The 17,136-nt window shown below is 42.2% G+C and overlaps 1 protein-coding gene across 2 annotated transcripts in view; it reads right to left on the reverse strand.

The window, feature by feature from the left end:
- Positions 1-16,757, reverse strand: part of LOC144687279 (golgin subfamily B member 1-like) — a 58,510-nt gene extending 41,753 nt beyond the window's left edge. The window contains exons 1-9 of one of the 2 annotated variants that reach the window (XM_078553140.1): positions 16,672-16,757; positions 12,006-12,108; positions 11,381-11,533; positions 10,073-10,228; positions 8,101-8,280; positions 7,531-7,653; positions 5,856-5,969; positions 3,990-4,275; positions 1,703-1,812 (exon numbers count right to left, since the gene is read on the reverse strand). In XM_078553140.1, coding sequence (XP_078409266.1) covers positions 1,703-1,812; positions 3,990-4,275; positions 5,856-5,969; positions 7,531-7,653; positions 8,101-8,280; positions 10,073-10,228; positions 11,381-11,533; positions 12,006-12,101 — 1,218 coding nt within the window. In that variant the 5' untranslated portion in view covers positions 12,102-12,108; positions 16,672-16,757. The other variant, XM_078553139.1, reaches the window with a different exon arrangement.
- Between the last annotated feature and the right edge of the window lie 379 nt (positions 16,758-17,136).

Genomic DNA, 17,136 nt, shown 5'->3' on the forward strand with positions numbered 1-17,136 from the left:
TGTCTTTTTTGTAATGTTGACTGAGGGATAAATATTGTCCAGGACACCGGGGATAACCCCCTTGCTCTGCTTCGAAATAGTGTCACAGGGCCTTAATATAAAGTCTCATCCAAAAGACAGCACATCCAATAATGCAGTACTCCCTCAATACTGTACTGGAGTGTTAGCCTTGATTTTTGTGCTCAAGCCCCGGAGCGGGACTTGAACCGTAACCTTGTGACTGAGAGGCAAGAGTGTTACTAACCGAGCCACGGCTGACACTCCAATAATAAAATGTATGGTTTGTCACTAGCCTCATGGTACCACTGGATTATTGTACTGTAGCAACCACTAGTTTACATGGCAATTAGAATCAATTGGGAACAAGCATCAATAACCACAGAAATCCAACTGTGTAAGCAGACTGACATCTAACTGGGATATTAGAAGTGGCACAGAGATAATTTACAAGCTGCTTAAAGCTTAATCTCAGTCCCGAAATAGCAGCTCAGCTTCAGGTTTGAAGCAGTAATATAGATCTCAATGTTGTCATTTTGCATCTTCGTTACCTTACTTAATGCACTGGGGTATGGTGAGTTGAGACATTTCATGGAGACGTACAGAAACAAGGAAACCATCGATGCCCATGAGCTGCAGCGAGAACAACATATTAACTTTCAGAGAAGTTAAAACGCTGTAAACCAACATAGATTGACAGATTTCTAAATACCAATGACAAAGGGATATGGGGATAATGTGGGGAAAAAGGCATTGAAATGGATGATCAGCCATGATCGTACCGAATGGCAGTGCAGGCTCGATGGGCTGAATGGCCTACACTTGCTCCTACATTCCTAGCACAAAAACACACCAGGATGTGGTACTGATATATACAGCAGGGCTTCAGAATTTTCAGCCCCTGGTCTGTCCTGCATTAGCTGGGTTCAGATGGGATGCTACAGTTGGCCTCAGCTCCTCTGGGTTTCCATCCTTGACTGCTTATCCATTGACCTCTTATCCATACACCAAATCTGCTGGACGTAGCCCATATGTGGATGTTGCTTAAGGCTAGAATCATGCTCAGCTGTGAGTTGCTTCATGTGATCGAACAGCCTGCTGACACACACACACACACACACACACACACACACACACACACACACACACACACACACACAACACAGTCTTAACTCACACACAAAAAACGAATGAGGTATCAGAGGGAGGCCAGTGCCATGGAGCCTCCAGGTTTTCAGGACAGGAGATAACTGGATGAATGTGGGCACGAACCCACTCCAAGACGAGAGATTCCAATAACATCACAAACTGCACCAAAACTTCCAGTCATCTGAAAATCGAAGATTAACTCCTCCAATGGCTTTGTCTTGTTACTGAGATTATACATTCGCTTTCTAATGACTAGTTGGTCTTGCGTTACTGGTGCTGACTATCTGGGGCCTGGTGCACCGATACTCAGTGCTGGTCACTGTCTGTCACGCTGAAGGCGGGAAGCGTAAAGCATAGCAAAGTCAGAGGGAGGGAGCGATAGACAGTGTGGGGTTCAAACAAGCTCTGCTGCCCAGTCCACATTCACTGAGCCATCTGTACACCATACACAAAGTTTCAAACAGAATCATGAGCAGCTCCTGAACCTCTGCTATGCCAATCCTGAGCTTATTATCTCCCTGCTCATCCATCTCACTTCTAGAAATAGTTCTCTAACCTGCAGTAATTGGACTTTCTCTTCAAGCTCCTGGATTCTGACAGGTGTCTCCCTTTGCGACATTAATTTAGCTTCCGATTGCTCACTGGCTTCAACCTTCTTCAGTCCATCTGCAGGAGTAAAGAAAAAGGGCTTCCTGAATTTAATGTTGCTTTTTTGCGCCAAAGGCGTTGATTTGAAAAAAGGCAAAACATGAATTCAGGACTGATGTCAAGAAATTCTACTCCAAGCCACGTAGCTAACTCATGAAGCAGATTTCTGCATAGGGCAGTGGAAACAAAATCCCACACAGTTAAGGAAAGGTTTTATTTTATTATTAGGCTTTTCAAGTTTCTACAATCCTTGACCATAGAGTATAGAAGCAATGACATGGCAGAGGGAAGATAATGTGAACCACTTTAGCAGGGAAATTAGAAAACAGGACACCTTTTAAATGGAAAGACACAGGGAAATGTTGGTATGCAGAGCAATATGGGTGCCCTTGTACAAAAATCACAAAGTTAACATGCAGGTACATTAAGCAATTAGGAAAACAAATAGTATGCTAGCTTTTATTACAAAGGGTTAGAGTATAAGAGTTAAGTCTTACTACAGTTATACAGGACCTTACGGTGACCATATCTAGAGTACTGTTTACAGCTTTGGTCTCCTCACCTAGGGAAGGATGTACTTGCTTAAAGTGAGTACAATGAAGGTTCACTGGACAGATTCCTGGGATAAGAGGATAGTTCTATGAGGAAACAAGAGTAGACTAGACCTATACTCCCTAGAATTTAGAAGAATGAGAGATGATCAAATTGAAACATATAAAATTCTTAAGGGGTTTGGCAGTAGATGCCGGAAGGATGTTTATCTTGGCAAGGGAGTCTGAAACAAGGGGCAACAGTCTCAAAGTAGAGGGTTGGCCATTGAGAACTGAGATGAGGAGAAATTTCTTCATTCAAAAGGGTTGAGAATCTTTGCAACTCTGTACCCTAGAGATGTGATGTTCAGTTATTTACGTTCAAGACAGAGGTCGATAGATTTCTGGGTACCAAGGGAATTAAGGAATATAGGGAAAATACGGGACGGTCTAGTTAAGATGGGTCAGCCATGATCTTATTGAATGCCTGAGCAGTCTTGAAGGGCTGAATAGCCTACTGCTGCTCTTATCTCATGCTTTTGTATTCCAATAAATCATTGATTGTTTGGTTAGACCTCAGCTGGAGTACCTTATCAAATTCTGGATACCACAATTAAGGAGGATGGCATGATCTTAGAGAGCATGCAGAGGAGATTTACTAGCAGGATACCAGGATGAGGGACTTCAGTAATGTTGAGAAACTAGATAATGACCTCCATAGTGCAAGCATGGCTAATGGAATCTTTACTCTGCATTGAAGCTATACTATTGCTGCTTTGGGATTGTTTGATGGGACGATGCAGAGGGAGCTTCACTCTGTATCTAATCCATGTTGTGCCTGTCATGGGAGTGTTTGATAGGACAGTGCAGAGGGAGATTTATATTTATCTAACTGGTGCTGTACCTGCCCTGAGAGTAATCAATGTTGAAACTGGGTGTCCATTTTCCAACTAGCATCTCTAACCTTAACCAATGTTAAGTTGTTAAAAAAAAAGACTGGCATCACTTAACCAGCATGTCCTGAATAACTTCCCCTCCTCTCCTAGTCTTTTCAGTCATGGTGGATTCCTGTACTCAAAGCCTGAATCTTCACCTGCAATTTTCAGAAGTTATCTAAAGATTTCAAGTCTAAAGAAATTAAGGATTTAAAAGGGAGTTTGTTTGATTTCAGCATCTTTTATGAAGATTTATTCTGAACTATCTGCTTGAAGGAAAGTGATTTGATGCAGTGTTACTCCAATATCAAGAATGAATGAAGCAATTACATTGGCTCAGTCAATAAAGGCTTTGTCTTTAAAACTATGAAGTCCTTGCATACAGCAACTAACCAATTTCAGACTTCTGTCGATGTGTATGTTTACAGACTGTATTCGTACTAATTCCAAACTTTTCTGGTCATGTTTATTTAATTGCAAATAAATATATTACGTTAAGCCTGTAAAACTAGGTCTGTGATTAACCATCACAACAACATGAGATAATATTTAATCTTGAAAACAAATGAGGGGGAAAATAGGGCTAATGTTAACCCTTAGGGCAAATGCCACTGTAAAGGGAGGTTATCGGAAAGAGCATGAGAACCTCTGTTGAGCCACTGAGCAAGAAACAAAGTCAATAAAGACTTAAATGTAGCTATCATTTTCCTTGAGAACTTGGCTTCCTCACCTTCCAATTCCTTTATTTTATCAGTCAGAGTTTTACACATTCTCTCTTGGCCTTCCATCACACTCTGCAGCTGCTGGTTTTGTGCTGTTAGATCAGCACCGGATGACTGCGCATCCTGCAGTGCCTGTTGCATCTGTGTGACAGCACAATTCTTCTCCGCTAACTCAGTCTCGTATTTCTCAGTCACCTCCCTCAGCTGTGTCTCAGCTGACAGTCTCTCCGATTCTAGTGCAGTTTGTAAAATAGCAATGTTGGCCTCCGCCTCTTGCAACTTTTCCTTGAGGACCTGAAGAGCAAAAGCAGGTAAAATATTGAATGGTTGCTTGAAAAACTTCGGTTAAGAATATCACGTTTCCCCATCTTCCGATCGCGCTTACTCACAGGAGTATGGGAACTGCTCGATGTAAAGCCAAGGTCCATTTAGTTTACTTTCTATTATTGTGGTACTCACAATACAATAGAAATGGAGTTGCTGTCTAATCACAGCAATCAATCACCATCAATTAGTCTACAACAGACCCAGGCACGAGGAAAGCCCCAGTGGTGGAGAGCTTTGGGAACCATTGGTCCACTGTCACCTCTTCCTCCTGAGTTTACCTCACATCATGTCTCAAATTACTCACATACTGGTTCCCAAAATGTTTTTTTTTTAAAGCTATCGATCTAATTCATATTTGAAGGTGTCAGCACTGACAGCTTCCATATGGCCCCAGGAAGGCTGTTTTGTAAACTGACCACTCACTCACTGAAGTATCATTTCTGCAGATTTGTTCTGGATTTTTATTTTAGGACAAAGTGAAACAGCACATTATTGTCTACTTGACATGAACTCCTTTCTAGGATATGGTCCCATGGGAGACAGTCGCCCTCTGGGTACCACATCCCACCCAGTGGCTGTTCCTTATGTGCGAGGCCTGATGGCAGGGGTGGGCATCACAGCAGAGGGTAATCCTGCCCTCACCATGTACCCATGTCCACCCTTTCCATCACGTGTCACTGGTTCATATAAAACCTCCCATTTGCAGCAACAGTAAGAATCATTGTAGAATCCCTCTTGGTTAGTGGGGCTGATGAGAGTTTATTTGAGAAATACTTTGAATGTAGAAAGGTCTCTTGAGATGTCCCTTTACCTCATTTGGTTTTGGCCAATACTCGTATTCAATGAGCTTCACGAACATTTGAACAATAGACTCTATGGGACCTACTGCACTACCTGATGAGCTAACTTAGCAGGTTTGATTGTCCCTACCCATGCAGCTACCATCCTTTGTCCCTTGCTGTTACATGGATACCACTATCTTTACTGTTCCTCCCTTGGTTGTGCTAAGCTCCAAATAAGGCACCTTGCATGCTTTGCCTCATGCTTCCAACCTCCTGTTTTCCAATCAGTTTCCTACTAAGTTCTTTTTTTTTCCATGTCTTGAAAACTATGGAACTCATTCCCTCCTTACTATGATTTATAGGCTTTCAAGAGATAAGTTTCATGACATCTGCATCTAATGAAAATAAAAATCAGAATCAGTAACATTAACAGATAAAGTCAAGAAGCCTGTCATCCTTAACTGGTCTGGCCTGTGTGTGACAGACTCTGCACACCATTGTGATGAACTCTGAACTGCCCTTTTATGTGTTCTAGCAAGCCATTAAATTGTTAAGACAACAAAATAATGGGCAATAAATACCAGAATAGTGAGAATGATTTTTTAAAAATCACATCCCCTATTCCCCGATTTACCTTTATTTCTCCGCTACACTTTGCATCTTGGTTTTGCCCTACATAATTTCACCTAAGTTTCTTAATAAAAACAAGAAAAGCAACAGCTCTCTACATAAAGCCATAGGTTTTGTATAAATGGGTAGTTATACCTGTTTGTTCCGATCACTGTCATTTAGTTCCTGCTGCAACATCTCCACCACACGAGTCCGTCCCAGCAACGCCTCCTCCTTCTCTTCCAGTTTTCTTTGTAATGATTTCACTGTCTGCAGATAAAACAAAATACACAAGAGAGGAAACAATGAAAAAGCTTACATACTCAAAATCGAAAAAAAAGGCAGAAAGTGTTGGGAACACACACCTCAACTAGAACAGAAATTGAAATACTGCAGATGCTGTAAATCTAAAAAAGATCGTTGTGAACCTTCAGCAGGTCAAGCACCCTCTACGCACAAGACATGTTAGCATTTTGACTACACTGGTCCTTTGTCAAGACTGGAGTGCCAGTGTTTAAAGGGGAACAGAAAGGGAAGTGAGAAAAACCATGCACACAATACACACAGGTACACGCACTTGCACACACCCAGGCACATGTGCAAGCAGGCACATACACAACATGCAGACATACAAGATGTATGGGCACTATACACACATGAACAATCACTAAGACACCACAGACACATGCTTCCACACACCAGCAAAAAAGACACATGAAAATCATATTGAAGAGAACAACAGAATTTGCTTGAACCCTTCTTTATAACTCAGTCCACTCAAGCCTTGATCAACCTGACCGCTCTGAATGGACCCATATCCTTTGCAGTAGATGATCCAAACTGCATAGACCTGGCCTCATCAGTGATCTGCAGAGTCAGTATAATTTACTGTCATGTGCTCAAAGTATTTCCAGGGCTCAGCCTGCCTCATTCATAACTGCATCACACTGACAAGGTGCTTTCAGAGTAAGATAAATGACTGCGAAATCATTTGCAGCTTCTGCCATGAGACACCCTTCCACGTTATACAAATGTCAATGGTTTCCACTTTCTAAATGCAATGGCTTGCATTAAAATTCATTTGTTATATCTCAGCCCATCTATATCATTGATTAGGGCACTCTGAAGATACTCAATCTATCGCCTGTGACTCATTGCGTTGCACTCTTATCTCAGAGCCAGAAATCTTGGGTTCAAGTTGACTCCAGAGACTTCAGCACGTAATCTCGGGTGATGCTTCAGTGTAGTAAATGGTGTAATCTTTCAGCCCAAACATTAAACCGAGGCCCTGAGTGCACCCTCTGTTCACTATAAAAGATCCCATGGCAGAAGAAGAAGAGCAGGGGAGTTATCCCCAGTGCCCTGGCCAATATTAATTCCTCAATATCACAAAAATAGATTATTTGGTCATTGCTGTTTATAGGAGCTTGCAGTGCGAAATTAGTCACCATGTTTCCTATATTCCAACAGTGACTACACTTCAAAAGCACTTCATTATCTGTAAAGTGCAGTGGAACATCCCAAGGTTGTGAAAGTGTTATGTAAATGCAAGCTTTCTCTTACCTACCCACATAAATTTCCGACACCAACAAATTTAATCTAATTATAGACATCCCCTTTTACAGCATTGATAAATATTGTAAATAGAAGGGGACTGAGAACATCACTGACTATGCTTTCACAGGCTGAGCATTGTCTATTCATTGCCACCAATCTTCTGTCACTCAGCCAATTCTCAATCTATTCAGACAATTTCCCATCTGTTACATCAGGCTTTCTCCTCCCTACCAGTGATCCATGGTTAGTTCATTACTAGTCCAGCAACACTTACTTGCTGCAGGTCTTTGTTTATCTCAGATCCAGATGCTAGCTGCATAAGCTCCTCCTCATGTTTCTGGATGTGCTCTTGGAATCGTGTGTCCTTTTCGAGAATGACCTCTTGAACTGACCGAAGCTACAGTTACAAAAAAATGAATACACAATTTGGGTTGTATAAAGAGTCAGATACAGGTCCCCAAGGATCTGTCTGCTGGTCACCAGGGTTCAATGTGAAATTGGTTTGGATGGTTTTGATTCTGTTCCCACACAGTATTGCCTTAAATTCCGCAATAATTTACACCAAATTGTCAGTCTTGCTTCCATGGCTGATAAGATGGCTGATAGCTGAAATGGAGAAAGCCACACTAGGGCAGTACAGAAAGTTCTTCTGGGACTGGGGAAAATCCTATCTACCCATTCTGTACTTGTACTGGGAGTGTTTTATGTGACAGTGTAAAAGGGAGCTCTTCTCTGCATCTACCCCATGCTCTGGGAGTTTAATGGGGCAGTGTAGAGGGAGCTTTACTCTGTATCTAACCCATGCTCTACCTGTCCTCCTTTCACAGCAAGCTACTTTCTTTACCTGTTCTGCATGTTCAGTTTCTTTCTGCTTCAGGAGTTCATTGGTAGCTTGAAGCTGGTCTTTCATGCTATCTACAGTTGCCTGCAGAGTCCTACAGTTCTCCTCTTGTTGCTGAAGTTGACACTTAAGTTTCTCAATCTCATCTTGTTGTTCAAGTGGGGAGCTCGGTTTCTGACTCACCTGTGAAGTTGAAAGAAAAAAACAAATACAACCCAATTTAAGTTGGCTCCATGTTGATGGAGCAGCGCAGTAAGTTAAAAGTGGGTTTTAACAAATTTTGAACAAGCCAAGGTAGAACGGATGAACATATCCAGGTGGTAAGGGTTCTATGAGGAATGAGTTTGGGGTGTCATCAACCCAGCTCTCCACAGAAATTTAACATTACAAAACAGCCTCTTATACAGCAGGAAATTGTCCATTTCACTCAAGACAAGCATGAAGTATGAACCAATAGGGTCTGCTGCTGCTGTGGAAATTTAATGCAATGCAGAGGGACTTTTACTCAGTTATGAAAATTGTGCTCTTTGTGCCATGGGATTGCTTGATCAAACAGGTTAGAAGGAATTTAACTCTGTATCTCACCCATGTTGCACCTGCCCAGGGAGTGTTTGTTGGGACAGTATTAAGGCATACCTAACCTTTAAAGTGGTGAAACATTCCAAGGGCTTCACAGGAGCATTATCAGAAGACCAGATAACGAGTCACATAAAGAGATATAAGGGCAGATGACCAAAAACTTGGTCAAGTTTTAAGAAATGTCTTAAAGGAGGAGGCAGGGGTGGAAGAAAGAGAGGCAGAGAAGTTTAGGAAGGGAATTCCAGAGTTTAGAAGTCTAGTCAGTTGAAGGTCCGGTCTCCAATGGTGAAGCGATGGAAATCAGGGATGTACAAGAGGCCAGAAGTGAAGGATGCAAAGATTTCACAGTGTTGTTGGAGTTGGAGGGGGGTCACAGACATAGGGAGCAGTGCTGCCTTTTGAAAAGGAAACTAACAGGATATTGTTGATGTCAAAGTCATTCCATCTAGTACCAGATAATGGCTCACATGGTGAAGAAAGCTTTAACTAAGCCACACATGGTAGCTATTTTCAAACCTTCTCAAGTACCTGTCAAGAGCCAGTAGCTAAAGTGATAGTGGATCAGCAAATCCCAGCGGACAGTAAATGCAGCAGAATCCGAGAGACTTTAATCCTATCAAAACAGGTCAGCTACAAAGAGTAAAGAGAAAAACTGCTCACACACTGACTCTACATTTACTTGCTTGTTATTTTAGCCACCAGCTTCCACTAATTGGGAAACTATGACAGGTCCAGCTATAGTCTTCTGTGTTGAGGTGTCAGCTGTGGCTCAGTTCATAGCACCCTCGCCTTTGAATCAGAAGGTTGTGGGTTCATGTCCCACTCCCGGAAACCAAGAACTGTGAATGTACTCGAAAGAGTTACAATCTGTGACTGTTGATAACTCGAAAGAGTTATAGTCTTCTGTGGTCAGCTGCACATTATTGTCAACATGATTAACACTGTTGGCATTCAGGTGACTGAAAACTAGGAATCTTCCCAATTGACTCCAGTTTGACCCTGTTAGCAATTGGATATTCCCCACAGGAAGCTTACCTGCTCTGTGCTAAATGGCTGCATGTGTAATGCAATGGGGGCTGCGTAATGCAATGGGAACAGCACAACATAACAACTCTCACTTGGTACCATTTGATCACTAATTTCTGATACACCTCACCTTCTCTCGCCTTGTTTGAGCTCAATGGTATCCTACAATCTGTGCTTTGGCCCTTCATATGAGGTTTCTCAATCAAGTCAGCAATTAACTCATGATCTTTTAAACCAGGCAAGCAGAAAATTCCCAAAATTATGACATTGACCACAATTCATTACCAGGTGCACTTGTTTGATGTTCATGCAACTGTTTTAAGCCACATGGATGGAACCCTCACGAATACACTGTCACATACATCCTTACCTCGGCAGTCTGCTCCTCTGTCTTTTCTGGCTGTGATGAGTGTACAAGCAATGTCTTTTTCTGGAGCACCTCGATCCGGGCATTTAACGAGGCAACCTTGGCTTTTGCCTGCAGCTTTAGTTTTGACAATCTGGCATCAGACAGCTCCTTCTCTTCCTGTGAAACGATCGCAAATTAACTGAGAGAACGTTCCTCATTCTTATCAAACAGTGCACTCAAAGTGACTCCCTTGCTGTGGTCAGCAAAACATCACCTGGTGTAGAATCAGGGTTATACATACCAAAATGGAAATTAGGAAGGGCAGGATTGGGTTCAGCTCTAAACCACACAGACTATGCACAAGACTGGTCTCTATTATAAGGAGGATATAGAGACACTGGAGAAAGTGCAAAAATGATTTACAAAGATGATAGCAAAACTGACAGATTGTGCAAGCTATGACTCTTTTCTCTACAAAAGAGAAAACAGAGATAACCTAATAGAGGTCTTTAAAATTATGCAAGGATTTGATAGTGTAGATGTAGAGAAGATGCTTCCACATGTGTAAAGACTAAAACAAGGAGCCATGAATATAAGGTAGACACTAATAAATCCAATAGGGAATTCAGGTGAAATTTCTTTAAACAGAAGGTGGTGAGATCATGGAGAGAATGCATGTACAGAAATGAACCTCATAAGCATCCAATGAATGGGCCTGAATTGGCAGATGGAGACTCAAGAGAGGGCCCTAGGACAGATACCGGATTTGTCACTTTCAATGGCTGCACTTACAACAAAACAATTTGAAAAGCTAATCAAACAGTGGGATATGTTGGCACAATACTGGAGGATAGATCCAGAGGTTACTTTGGAGCTATACAACACACAGATCACACTTACGTACCATGTACCATTCTGGTCACCAAGCCACTTGAATCATATCTCAGCATTGGACAGGATGCAGTGAGGGACAACAAAGCTGATCCCAGGTGAGAGAGAGATGAGTTTTCAGAAGGGTTAGAGAAAGTCCAGCTCTATTGCCGACAGAGAAAATAGTTTAGGAGGGTCCTAATCAAGGAGTGTAAAAATGAAACAGAATCATAAGAATCTTACTCCAATTTAAACCAGGAGAGCAGGAGCAGAGGAGAAAAAATGGAAATTAGTGAAAACTAAATTCAAGGAAGATATGCAAGGTAAATTTTGTCAAATAATGGGAGATGCTTGGTATAATTGTCAGGAGGGCAGAAGAGGGATGGGCTTCAACAGAAGATTTAGAAGGGATGGACAGTATATCTCTAGAGCTAATTATAGGTAAACACCACAACTCACCTTCAATGCAACTTCTTTATTGTGAAGCTGCAAATCTTTCTCACGTATGAGCTCCTTGAGCTGAATGACCAGCTGCTCGCTCTGTGCCAGACGCTCCAGCACATCATCTGATACCTCAGCACAGGTCTCCATCTCAGCCTGCTGGCTGGTCTCCTGCACAACACAAACAAATTGGCAGAACAGGTCAGCAATCAATCTCAAGGGTGTAATCCATCAGGGAAATTGCACGTGCTTTAGCAAATAGCATTGTCAAAAGAATTTCCATAACATATAACAGCGTGTGTTAAGTTTTCATACAACATCCAGCAGTGTCAAAGACCAGCAGAAAAATATACATTGAGCCCTGGAGCACAGCATGAACCTATTACCTGTCTACCAAGCAAACTTCCACAAATGCTGGAAATGCTCAGCAGTCTGGAAGCATCTGAGGAGAGGGAAACAGAGTTAATGCTTCAGGTCGATCACCTTTCATTAGAACTCTGAGGGATATTTCTCCCAATACAGAACTTCAAGCTGAAGGAAGACATTTAGGGCAAAAGAAATCTGGTGACATTGACATCTGGTTGAAACAGGAACCACACCGACTATTATCACCAAGACCATACTGTATTTTACTCACCGCTACCTGAGGAGCACTGGTCCCATCTCCACTATCGTCCCCGGAGAGATCCTGCAGCACATTGTTGACCCCCTTCGCCAGGTCCGATAGACGGCTCAACATGTTGAAGCTGCACATGGGACAAGAAGACAATGTTAGACTGCTCCTGTATCAAGAAAACAAGTTGAAAAGGTAGAAGGGATGAGGAGGTGAATCAGAAAGTTGTGGTTAGGGGGAACACTGAGTTTGGACTTGTAGCAGGAAGGGATGGTTGAGGAGCTCCAGAGTTCTTAGATCCCAAGGAAGAACAAGACAGGCAATGGGTCTCGTTTTAAACACTGAGGTTGCAGCAGGCTTCCTATGTTATGATCTGGAACGAACACCTTAAAGAGCAGTCAAAGCAGATTCAACAGTATCTTTCAAAATGGAATTCAATATAGACTTGAAGCAAGAGGATAGTAGTGGAACTAATTGCATAGCTCCTTTAGAGAGCCAGCAGAGGCACAATGGGCTGAATGGCCTCAGTGCTATATAAATTTATTTGCAGAGTGGGCAGGAATAGGCAGTGTGTAGGAGAAACTAGAGAACAGTTAAGTGGCACACCAATGATGGATTGATAAAACAGGGGAAAGAAAGGTTGCAGAGATATAATGAAATGAAGAAGTGAGAAATCAATCATCAACAATTGAGTCGTTTTCTGAGATTGATGGAACTTGACTGACATTGCTAAGTGAGAAATTGAAACATGACCTTGTAAACCAAAGTTTCTTGTTTCAAACTACGGGGATCAAGCAATCACCAAATTATACAACTTATATAACAACTTTAACATAATAAAACATCCCATGACACTTCACAGAAGCATTATAAAACAAAAGTGTGACACTGAGCCACATAAGGTATGATATTAGGTCAGATGACCAAAAGCTTGGTCAAACAGGCAGGTTATAAGGAGCGTTTTAAAAGAGGAAAGCGAGGTTGAGGCAGGAAGGTGTAGGGAGGGAATTCCAGAGCTTAGGGTCTATGCAACTGAAGGTTTAGCAACCAATGGTGGGGTGATTAAAATCAGGGATGCTCAAGAGGTCAGAATTAGAGGAGCACAGGTATCTCAGCAGGTTAGGGTTAATTAGACCCTCCTTCAATTCAAAACAGTTCTTCATACAAAGGATAGTGAAAATCTAGAACTCTCTCCTGAAGTGCTATAGATCCTAGGGCTCAATTGAAAATTTCAGGATTGAGATCAATAGACTTTTATTAGGTAAGGATACAAGGGATATGGAGCAAAGGCAGGTAAATGGAGCTGTGATACAGTTCAGCAGTGATCTAATGAATGCTTGGACAGGTGAATGGCCAGCCCCTGTTCAATTTAAGGTATTTCCTTAGCATTAGGTATTTGACACCAAATCAATAGAGCAAACAGATTCTAGAGTACATGAGCAAATAGTCTGCAAAATGGGGTTTGTATGCAAGCCAAACTGCTGAATATAACATTATGCTAGGTCCAAAATAAAATTGGCAGCTTTTTTATTTAGTTTTGGATTAGATTAAATCCTGATGCCACTTGAAAGTACAACCCTTAAATCCTGTCCCACACCCACTCTCTACTGAACCTAGCATGTAAACAGCATGGATTGCTGCCCTCCTATTTGCTGCTAGATGTTTACTTCCTGGTTTTACTTGGTGATTGTGATCAACTGAGGTGCAGCCAGTCACCACAGCCCACCTGAGAGTCAATGATCTAAGACAGGAAAAGCCCGAGTGGCTGCAGAGAGTTTAGGAAGCAGGGTTAGGGCAGTAAGTTCTGGTTTACTCCTCCAACTGTGTACGAATAGGATAAGATCAGGGAATGCAACCCTGAGCTAAAGGCTGGTGTTTGGAAATGAGATTCCATTTCAAGGGGCATTGGCAGAAGATCAGGGGGAAGTAATGGAGAAAGTTGGATGGGTGGGCTACAATTAGAAACATAGGAATGGTAAGAGGCCGTTCAGCCCTTTGAGCCTGTTCCACCATTCAATTAGATCATAGTTAATCTGAATCCAAACTCCTTTACCTGCCCCATAACAATAAACAGGATAGGAGCTAATGAAGTGACAAAATAAATAGAGATGAACAGTCTGTTAAAGTAGATGGAAAGGGATCATGGAAAATAAAAGCAAACAGAAATAGTAGGCAGAGAAGGTGGAAATAGGTGAGATAACGTTACAAGTTAAAAACAACAAAATGGACATGCTGCAGAAGGAATAGAAGAGGCAAATCAAAGTGGTCAGATAAGATTAAATGTAAGCGAATTAAAACTGACAATACGATGAATACTTATATTAACAAAGAAGGTTATGAGGCTGTGGAATGCACTAGCAGAGTTAATGATTGAAGCCGAGACCACGTCAATATTTTAAAACAGCTTAGCTGAATGACTGAGACAGCTCAAAGGCTGGACAGTTAGGAGGCAAATGAACTTCAACATAGCTAAATGTGAGGTGATGCACTTTGGTTGGAAAAATAAAAACTGAATATGACCCTTGTCAGGCTGCACATAGGGTACTGTGTCCAGTTCTGGTCTCCATTCTATAAAAAAGGATATGGAATCAATGGAGAAAGTGGAAAAAAATATTTACAAAGATGGTAACAGAACAGTGATTACAGGTTTCAGAAAATACATTAAACGTTGAGCACGTCAGGGCTTTCCCTTTCGAAAAAAGGCCGAAAGGGGACCGAAAAGAGGTTTTTAAAATTATGAATGGATTGGAAAGAATTGATGAGGAATGTTTCTATTTGCACAAGAATTCAAAACCAGTGGCCATAAATAGGTGTTTACAAATAAATCCAAGAGAAATAAAGAGAAATGCCTTTACTTAGAGAGTGATGATAATGTGGAACTCACCAACACAGCAAGTGACTAAGGCGAATAGCTTGGAAATTTTCCAAAGAAAACTAGGGTACACAAGAGAAAAAAAGAGTAGAAAGATATGCTAAAAGGCTGAGATGAGATAGATGGAATGGGGTGAGACTTGAGTGAAGTATAATAACCAGGACAGATGAGCTGGGCCAAATGGCCTGTTTCTGTGTGATATATTCTGTGCAATTCTATGAAGGAACCAGGGATAAAGGGACAGAAACAGTCATATCACCAGTATTCAGTATAGTGTAATTCTGTTATCTCTCTGGTTTTAGAACACGATGTTAAAATGCTTATGAGCTCATTCCTCCCGAACTCTGGTTTCAGGGCAACTGTCTGATTGTTTAGGGTAACGAGAATGGGGCAGAAAAAGTTCTGTTTTACAATGTTGAGTTTTAAATACATACTCTAGGAATGTGTGAAACAGTAACTGAACATACACTCACAAAATGGTTGCGTTACACTTCTACAAAACTGAAATGGGCCTGTTCCCCATTAATATATTGGCATAATTGTAATCTCTCCTGTATCTACAATAATACGTCAGCAAATCTTAGCAACAGCACTGGGAGAGCAATTATGCCCATGGAAAAAGTGATTTACTGCAGATCAATAGCCCAGATGGACACCACATTTCTGCTTTATTCCAACTATCACAGGGCACTTTTGAGTGAGAAACCACAATACACAGCAACAGCAATTTGCTCTAGAATCGGACATCTCAAAGAGGCCATTCGGCCCATCATGCCCGTGTCACTTATATGTCGCTTAACAACCATCCAAGGTGCTTCTTGATTGAGTGTTTCAATGTGTAGGCTACAGTAGCTTTGTGATCCATGACATTAGTGAATCAAATGGGATTTTGTCCACGATTTGCCCTGATGGGATTTGAACTCACACCTCTGCTAGTTCAGGACCAGAACCACAAAAACGACTGTGACCTGGAAACCGAGGCCATCACAATTCTCTAACAACAAATCATATAATACGTTATCTAATTTACATTAAACGTTGAGAGCTGCTGCTGTTCTGGGCCAGATGGTGAACGTTTAGGTTTCAGTCTAATTTCTGTAAACTTGAATTCTGGTGATACACAGCAACTGCTTTTGTATCTAGAACAAGTAATGACAGGTTAATGTTCCAGATGCAACCGTACAGGGATTCCCACAGCCCCTCTGCCCAAAAATGAACCTGTTTACTCCCTTTCTCAGTGTCCTGTTGTGGTTTCCAGGCCAGACAAACTTATTCATTCACCAGTGCAGACGGTTTTTTTTGGGGGGGGGGGGGGGAAGAGGGCGGAGAAGTGGTGCAGTCACTAAATATGAATTCGGGGCAGGGTGAGAGCAATGAGCTGAAAGTTCAGGCGTCAGGCCAGGACTTTCTCACAGCCGATCAGCAAAGGTGCAGGTCAGCGAGCCCCAGTCAGTCTATGGGAAGACAACATAGAAAGTGGGAAGACAGCATAAACCATTTTCAATCGCACCTCCCTTCAAGGCACCGCCGAGGTTAACAGTGCGTGTACCGCCAGTCTCTGGCACCTCACCCCCATCACCAGACTCAGCCGCCGATAACCCGACAGTTTTTATCTTTTCCACCCGCCCCACCAGGGCTCTCCTACCCAAGCGCCCAGCGCCAGGCCCTGCTCTTCGGGTGTCTTCCCCTCTGCCTCCCTCTCCCGTCTTTCTTCCCGGGCTCCTCCCTCTTAACCGCGACCAGTTGTCCGCTCGAGTCCGGCCTGCCAGTCGGTTCGGACAGGACAGGGCAGGAGCAGCAGCCGCTGTCGCCGCTCTCACTCACCCGCTTCCCGTGCGAACAGCAGCCACATCAGCACCGGCACCCGGAACCAAAACTCCACACAGGGGGAACACTTCCGGGAGCGTTCCCATAACAACCTGAGGGAGGGGGAGGGGGCGGGGAGGTGTGAAGAGAGTAGGGATAGACAGAGAGAGAAAACAGAAATAAACAGAGAAAAACAAATAAACAGAGAGAGAAAAAACAATTAAACAGAAAAAACACATAAACAGAGAGAAAAGACAAATAAACAGAATAAACAGAGAGAGAAAAAAACAAATAAACAGAGAAAAAACATAAACAGAGAGACAACAGAAATAAACAGAAAAAAACAGAAATAAACAGAGAAAAACACACATAAACAGAGAAAACAAATAAACAGAAAAAACACAGATAAGCAGGGAGAAAACAGAAATACACAGTGAAAAAAACATAGATAAATAGAGAGAGAGAAAACAGAAATCCGCAGAG

The sequence above is a fragment of the Cetorhinus maximus genome, chromosome 12, assembly GCF_964194155.1.
Source record: "Cetorhinus maximus chromosome 12, sCetMax3.hap1.1, whole genome shotgun sequence".
Lineage (NCBI taxonomy): Eukaryota > Metazoa > Chordata > Chondrichthyes > Lamniformes > Cetorhinidae > Cetorhinus > Cetorhinus maximus.